Source organism: Mastigoproctus giganteus, chromosome 8 (assembly GCF_048544385.1).
Source record: "Mastigoproctus giganteus isolate SK-2022 chromosome 8, ASM4854438v1, whole genome shotgun sequence".
Taxonomy (NCBI): domain Eukaryota; kingdom Metazoa; phylum Arthropoda; class Arachnida; order Uropygi; family Thelyphonidae; genus Mastigoproctus; species Mastigoproctus giganteus.
The window spans coordinates 175602648-175610677 of record NC_143582.1 but is presented as its reverse complement, the minus strand read 5'-3'; the positions used below and the strand labels follow the sequence as shown (position 1 = coordinate 175610677).

At 34.2% G+C, this 8030-nt stretch overlaps 1 protein-coding gene across 1 annotated transcript; it reads left to right on the top strand.

The window, feature by feature from the left end:
* Nucleotides 1-373: 373 nt before the first annotated feature.
* On the top strand, nucleotides 374-6551 carry LOC150082027 (uncharacterized). The gene is made up of 2 exons (XM_090380402.1): nucleotides 374-410; nucleotides 5485-6551. The coding sequence occupies exon 2, from the start codon at nucleotides 5523-5525 to the stop codon at nucleotides 6549-6551; it is 1029 nt and encodes a 342-aa protein (XP_090236528.1). The 5' UTR covers nucleotides 374-410; nucleotides 5485-5522.
* The last annotated feature ends 1479 nt before the right edge of the window (nucleotides 6552-8030 follow it).

Genomic DNA, 8030 nt, shown 5'->3' with positions numbered 1-8030 from the left:
TTATGCTATCATTTTTTTTTTTTTTATGCGATTATTGAAACAATCGATTTTGCACATCATTAGTCTTAAACGTGGAAATCTGGAGACTGTCAATAATATTGCCTTCAGTGGGCGCAATTCAGAATTCGGAACACAGCGTTGAAGGATAATGTACTACTACCTGTGGTTCAGAAGATATAAATATGATTATAATGAATATAAATAGAAAGTTTTGGTTTTTCCAGTGATGTGGTGGACTTTTAGATTTCTGTTGAAATGTTTTATGCTGTTTTAAAGGGGTTAGAATTAGAAAGTTGTTCATCTCTAGCATTTTTTACGTGACCGGTTTTATGCGGTACTGACACATGGGCTAAGTAATTGGAAAATGAAAGAAGTATATCTTTGCTCTCAGATGTCCTTTTCAAATACCGGTGAGTGTGATAGAACAATTGGCGTAGTTTAGTAGAAGTCCTCAATGAGGAAGTGAAGTTTAGTAGTTTTATTTACCACCGAGAAGTAAGATATGTTACTACTCTATGTTATTTACAACATGACGGAGATATTTGTACCTTTAAGTTGTGGTATATGAATTGAAACACTCGCTATATAAGGGTTACATCTACAGCTACATAACTGGTGAAAATATAATTTCTTCCTTTTCGCCATACCGCCTCAGCCGAGTGATAAAACGTTGTGGTACAGAAGTTTATGCCTTTCACTGACTGGAACTATCCGATGTCCTTGTATTTTCCATATCATACTATGAACAGTAAAATTATTATTTTATATAACTCCGGGGGTTCACATCTGGTGAGTATGGGCTTGGCAAACCCAGGGTCCTGAGCTGGATATCATCATTCTTCTCTTTCTTGGTGATTCCTTTCTACTTCTCTCTCTCAGGGTAACTCGGGAATTTTTTTTTTTTTTTTTTTTTTTTTTTTTGGCTGCTGCAGCATAAGCCTCAGGCTTCCTTGTACCATGTGGCTAATAATAGTAATAATAATAATATTTCCGAAACACATGATCCTTGGCAACCATACCAAATCAGCTGTCACAGAGTCATTCAGATTATTTTCAGGTGTTGGGGAAAATTATTGTTACCCAGACAATAATAATATTAAACAGTTAATATTTGTATTCGGATACCAAGGGCATCCAAACGAATTCTCCAAAATATTTTGTATAGAATATTGCAAGCCGAATTTCAGAGAGTGCATCTCAAATATCAATTTTAATTTCAATTGGCAGCAATATTTCTGCAAATTTGTCTTTAAATACACCTTGCAATCTTATCTGTGATTATAAATCAAAGCTAGGGTGAGAAAAGCCTGTTCTTTAGCATTAGCAAGGACACAAGATGCAAGAAGGCACGCTTATATAGCATCAGCAAAAAAAAAAAAAAAAGTGCACACACCCTTCTCATTTCACTCATCCACTCACTCCAAATGTTTTTCTAGTTCTGCCTTGAATCTCTTTAAGGTATCAACTTCTACAATGACAGATGGAAGTTTGTTCCAGCAATGAACCACCCGCTGGCTAAAGGCAAACTTCCGCACATCTATCCTACATCTGTCTTTCCTCAATTTGAATTTATGCCCTCTCAGGCGATTATTCTGAGCAAGAGGAAGAATTCCATCAGCATTGAGCATGCTCAAACCATTCAAGGCTTTATACACCTCAGTCAGATCACCTTGCAGGTGCCTAGTCTCCAGACATTGTAATTTGCAGAACTTAAGCCTCTCTTCATAAGGGTAACCCTTTGTTCCCCTCACCAGTCTTTTTGCCCTTCTCTGTACTTGTTCCAACAGCTCTACATCCTTCTTAAAATGGGGCCTTCAGACCTGTATACAGTACTCAAGATGTGGTCCGACCATTGCCTTATACAAGGGTATAATCACCTTCTTATCCCTGCTAGAAAAATTCCTGTATATCATTGACAAAACATCATGAGCTACTCTTGCAAACTGTCTGCACTGCTCAGAAAACTTCATATCTGCCTGCACAATTACCCCCAGCTCCTCTTCACTCTCTACCACTGTCAGTGTAGTACCACAGAGTTGATACGTTACTCTGGGGTTACTGCTTCCCATATGCAGTACTTTAGATTTATCAATGTTAAACTTCAGTTGCCACCTCTCAGCCCATCTGCACAACTTTTCTAGTTGAGCCAATTGCCCCAAAGGATACTTCAAAGATTCCTTGTATGGATTGTCATAATGTGTTAGAGCACTATCTTTCTAAGTACACAACTGTCAATTTTTCTGCCTGTAGCAGTATTGAGAATAAACAGAAATTTATTTACTTGTACTTTTTTTTTTTTTCATAAGTATTTAAACATCATGAGCTACTCTTGCAAACTGTCTGCACTGCTCAGAAAACTTCATTAACTAAACACCGATTTGTAGACTATGCAATCAGTATTTAGGAAATGCTTTAAATTTTCTATTGGAAGTGACTTTTTTGTGTTTTTGGTTGATTACTATAAGAAAATTACAGAAATTAACAGTAAACCCAATTCTTTGAGAGAAAAGTTCTCCCAGTTGTCCAATATTTCAAAGCATAAATTAAAGTTTGTTAATTGTTCTGCATGATGTTAGCAATTAGGACTGACTTAATGGTGATATCAATAGTTCTTAGAGCTATGTCTAAAAGTGTTGCAAATCTTAATCATTTAATCCTGACAAAATTTACTATAAAAAAATTGTGAATATTAAGAGGTAATGTATCAGTTTTTTCCTTTAACTTTTTTTTTCTTAATTTTTGCTTATATTTGTTCAAAAACAGTCATTTTAATTTTTAGAATTAGGCAATTGTGCATTGAATTATTTTGAATTAGTGTGTATAATTTGTATAAGGTTGTTCTTTATTAAATATAATCTCTAAACAAAATGTGTATATGCTTTTGCCATAATGCTCACGTACATTCCCAAAATTTACAATGAGTTCAAAAAATAAAAGTGATCTGCATGAATAATATGAAAAAGCAATTGAAGTGTGAGACTGCACATGTGTTAGCTGAACAGTATTTATGGCTTTAGTTCAAAATTAAATCTCTTCCTTCATGTTTTGGGAAAAGTTTGGTGCATGTAAGAAGTTTGCAGATATCATTTGCAGCCTCAGAGCTGCTTCAGAAGCCAATTTTAATTTATTCAGGTTGGTCAGTTTGATTGCTGATGGACAATAAGGTCCAAGTCCAGGAATGTTTTTCATTATAATCTGTAGTGTTAATGTTGAAACACCTGAGGAGCATACACCCACAACTAGCACAGTTTGGCAATGATTGTTGTTTTTTGCGCTTTATAATAAAGACCAGAGTTCAAATCTTGGCTTGACAGAAAGACCTTTTCTGGACTTATTTGTCATGCTATGGTTAAGTTTCTCAGGAAAGGGATGTAGTGTGTGTGTGTGTGTGTGTGTGTTTTTTATTGTTTTCTCTCTCTCTCTGAATCAAGAAAATCAGCTGTCCAAATGGGTCTAACATATTGTACTCAAGCTCACAAATGATATGATTTCAGCATGTTGAGGCACCTGTTAAAAAAGCCTTTTCTTCATGTAGAATATTCTTTGTATATACATTAAATTTCTTTGAATGTACACTAGCACTCTGTCATGTCTTTCTCTTTTCTGTACTAAACATGCTATTAGTCTTTTTCAATGCTAAACAAATTTGTCTGTCATCTTCCCAGTCATCAGGTGTTTCTTTAGTCTCAAGTTCTGAAATATACAGCACAAATCAATGTAGCTTAACGGAAATTGTGACATTTGTACTGGTTTAAGTTGAGTTTAACGACTGCATTTTGGGAAATAATATAGTTGGGAAAAGTTGAGAAGATATACCTTCCAAAGTGCGGCATGACTAGCAGTGTTGTAGATGTGATTAAATGTTTATATAGAACACATTTTATTTACACAAGTGTAGAGTTATTTTATACCATCTCTATTTCTAGATTTTACTGCATTACTTACTTACATCTAAAAAATTACCCTGTAATTTTTTAGATGTAACCATTTACCCTGTAAAAAAAAAAAAAAAAAACTGCTTTTATATAACATAAAAATAACAAATGTAATGACTAAAGCCCAATGTTTAGGCCTGAAATTTATAAATAAAAAAGCAAACAAATAGGCCAAAGAATGCAAAGTAGGTTCTAAAACTGCATAAAAAAAACCATTTATGGTTTATTTTAAACTGGATATTAATATATGAAAATATCATTATATACACAAAATAATTTACATTCTTAATGGGGGGGGGGAAGTAATTGCTAGCAGATAATTTAATTTGTTACACATAATAACATGAATTGTGAAATTTTCTAAATTGAAACTGCTTTGCATTAGAGAAAACATCTTTCATGAAAGAGATCCTACTTCAACTGAGGTGACTGGAACATATTTAAAACATTCTACATTTACTGGATTCGTATCAGTTTCCTGCCAGCAGTTTATTTTCTGTGATTTTGTTAGCAGAAAATATTTACATTTTTCACAAGTAGCACAAAGCTTAATCACCTAGGTCACAAAAATTCCTTTCAAACACTTGCATCCAATCCATTGTTGTATGCTGGATCCCAGATCATATAGGGATCAAGGGGAATGAACTAGAAGATAAAACGGCTAAATAATCTTCATTCTTTGATGACTACAATTTCTTGGTTCATAAAAACATGATCCAGCCTGACTTTACTCCTCTTGAATAAAGCATATGGCAAGAACAGTATCCAAACTTTATCAAGTCAAACCAAATATAAAAATATGGCATACCAGTTTCTTCACAAACTGATGTTTTCACAGATATTTTTGTGAAGTTGCTAATCATGTTGCAGCTTAGGGTTGCCACTTTGAACATCTGTTATAAACCTTTTGAGAGAAAGCCACCTTCTTAGTTATGCTGTTATAATGTACTTTAGAAGTTGCCTGTTTTTCAATACTCATGTATTTCCATAATCATCTTTATTAAATTTGTTAATAGAATTTGTAAAAACATGGATACCTTCATACAACTTGCATGATAATCTTCAACAAGCTACTCACTGGTTACAACCACCATTCTTCCACACTTAATGGAGATGTTTGTGTTCAAATCTCCTTGATAATGAAGGAATTTTTGTGGGTGTTTTCTTATGATAGGTAAGTTGGCCTTTGGCAAGGGTTGTATGGTTTATACTCAAGAATGTTTTATACAAACTGACCATAGAATGCATGCAATTAATAAATGCAGTATACCAATACCTCTTGACCTTACTTGCCTCAGCACTAATCAACAAACCAACAGAGGACGTGATCTCATAGTGCTTAAGTGCTGTTATCTCTTAAATTTTAGGAATTTCCACCTCCAAATTGCCTTTTGAATCATCTCATGTTTGTAATAGATCAGTAGAATGCCTAATAAAATGTTTCTTATGAATTGTGTTACTTTCTGCATTATATAAATCTGTCACCTTGTTAGTTAAAAATCTGTACTTTGTTGTTAAACATCTTTTTTTTTTTTTCTTTTTCATATAGGGATTTCGATATCTTATTGGTGGTGCTAAGGTATTTTGATGACTATGAATCATCATCTCACTCCAGCTAATGACATGCCACTTAACAAAAGATGTAATCCAGAAGTTAGCCATGGTGATATGGAAATGATTTATGTTAGTAGTAATATGCAACATACTTCATCTGCTCAGTCACAAGTAGAGAATGGTATAATAAGTCCAAAGAATGCAGTAATCTACTTTCAAGATAGTTGTGATAATGAGATCTCTGACGTTGAAGGCTGCAAAAATTCAAATGCATCCTTGATATGCAAAATCTGTGGACTTCAGATGAAAAACCGGTCACGGCTTCAAAAACATGTGCAGATACATACAGGAAGTAAGCCACATTCTTGCCCTATATGTAAAAAAGCATTTGCTGAAAGGTATAACTTGAAAGTTCATATTCAAAGTCATGATAAAATAGCACGATACCAGTGTGATAAATGTGGCAAAACATTTATAAGTTCTGCAGGTTTTAGGGAACATATGGCAAATCATGATAAGAAAAAGCAATTCCAGTGTCCAACTTGTGGATCTTGGTTTACCAGTACTCGGGGCATTAACAGTCACCTTAAAATTCACAGTGATAGGAAAATGCATATGTGTCAAGTGTGTGGAAAAGGATTTAAACATAGTGCATCTCTAAAGACACACATGCATATTCATTCAGATGAACATCCTGTGGAATGCTTTGAATGTGGGCAACATTTCAATCAAGTGCACTGCTTAAAAATTCACATGGCTAGACATACTGGTAAAATAGGATATCCATGCCAGATATGCAAAAAGCAGTTTAAACATTATAAAAATTATAAATATCATCTTAGCTTACATACTGAAAATAAACTTCTTCCATGCAAAGGAAATGAATGTGATTTTTGTGGTAAGAAATTTAATAATTCAGGTCATATGAGAGAACATAGGCGACTCCACACTGGTGAGAAACCATTTGAATGTGATAAATGTGATAAAAAATTTACATTCTCTTATAGCTTACGATATCACCTTAAAAAATTTCATGCAGATCGTGAATTGCCACCAGTTTAAAATTAATGAAGAAGAAACATGACTAGCGAATAGATTATCCCACCCCATATTTCATTGATGAGATTATGGAATTAATTCTTTCTACTGTTAGCTTTGACAATTAATTTTTGGAAAGTTATCCAGATGTCTACCTCAAACATATATCTATTTAAGTTTTCTGTTTTTTTATGCTTTTTCTCTATTTCTTTCATTTTTGCACATCTCATGGCTTTCTCTGTCAGTTTAATATTTATATTTGATGTTAAGTAGTCACATGAAATTTGAAGGTGGCACATATTATATTCATTTATAAGTGTATAACAGAGCTATGATGCTCAATACATTCTACAAATATTCATTTGTAAATAATTGGGTATATATATATATATAGAGTAGGCCACATGTCAGTTTCTTTCTTCTTATAATTCAGTTTGGAGATTGGCATGACAGTTATTCTATTTATTTCATCTTCCTGCAAGCCTTTTCATTTCAGAATAAGGTATAGTACTGACATCCTTTGTGATCTAGTTTATATATGAAAGCCCTGAACTTCCTCTGCTTCCCTCAATTCTTCCCTCCACGATTATTCTCAAAAGACTTATCTCAGTGTGCATTCAATTAACATCTCTTTTCTTTATTTTCTTCCACAGTTTTCTTTGTTGGTCCATACTAGTACTTGTCTTTTTTAACTTTACTAATACATGGTATCTTCAGTAGTCTCCTATAGCACCACATCCCAAATACCTCCAGTCTTCTCTTCTCCACTGGTTGCGCCTCCGTAGCCAGATGGGAAGGAGCAGCAGTGCGTAGCACACGCTTCTTGATTAGACTGGGGTTCGAGCCCATCACCACCAAATACGGAGGATGCGGAAAGGGAATGACTACCGCATATCCCGGAGCAATGTGGCCTTAGTTGCTAATGCTCCTAAAAACCAAATAAACAAACAAACATCTCCACTGGTCAGGTCTTATATAATGTTCTTTATATAATATAATGATCTTTATAAAGTTCTTTCTTCTTTATAATGTTAAAGAGCTGTTTTTTTTCCCAACAAAAGCATGTTTTATTCTGATAATTTCTCCTCTGTTTTTTCAATCTCATCATTTTTAATTTCAGATTGTATTTTGATTTTAGAATTATGTTCATTTCTTTAGAAAACAGGCCTTGAGCTGAGGATGGCATGTCACCATTTATTTTGTTGGCGTTTCCACTATGAGGTGGAGGGGGAAGGAAGATTAAGTGTTTCTAATATTTTTTTTTTTACCATCAGTGTAGTTATGATGTTTTAGGCACCGTTTGTTTCTGACTCTCCCTTTCCTCTCCCCAAATTATTTTTCTAGTGGTGAAGCACGACTAGTCTCCAAGGCCCTTGGCATTCAGGGGGTAGGGACCTGAATGCTGCGACTTTGACCTGCGTTGTGAATTTTTTCATGAAGATTCTGAACAATATAATCTTCGATGCCACTAAAACCTAGAAAGGATATCTGGTTCCTATTCCT

Excerpts from the sequence above, each read along its gene's own strand:
- LOC150082027 (XM_090380402.1), top strand. The coding sequence starts at position 5,523 with ATGACTATGAATCATCATCTCACTCCAGCTAATGACATGCCACTTAAC.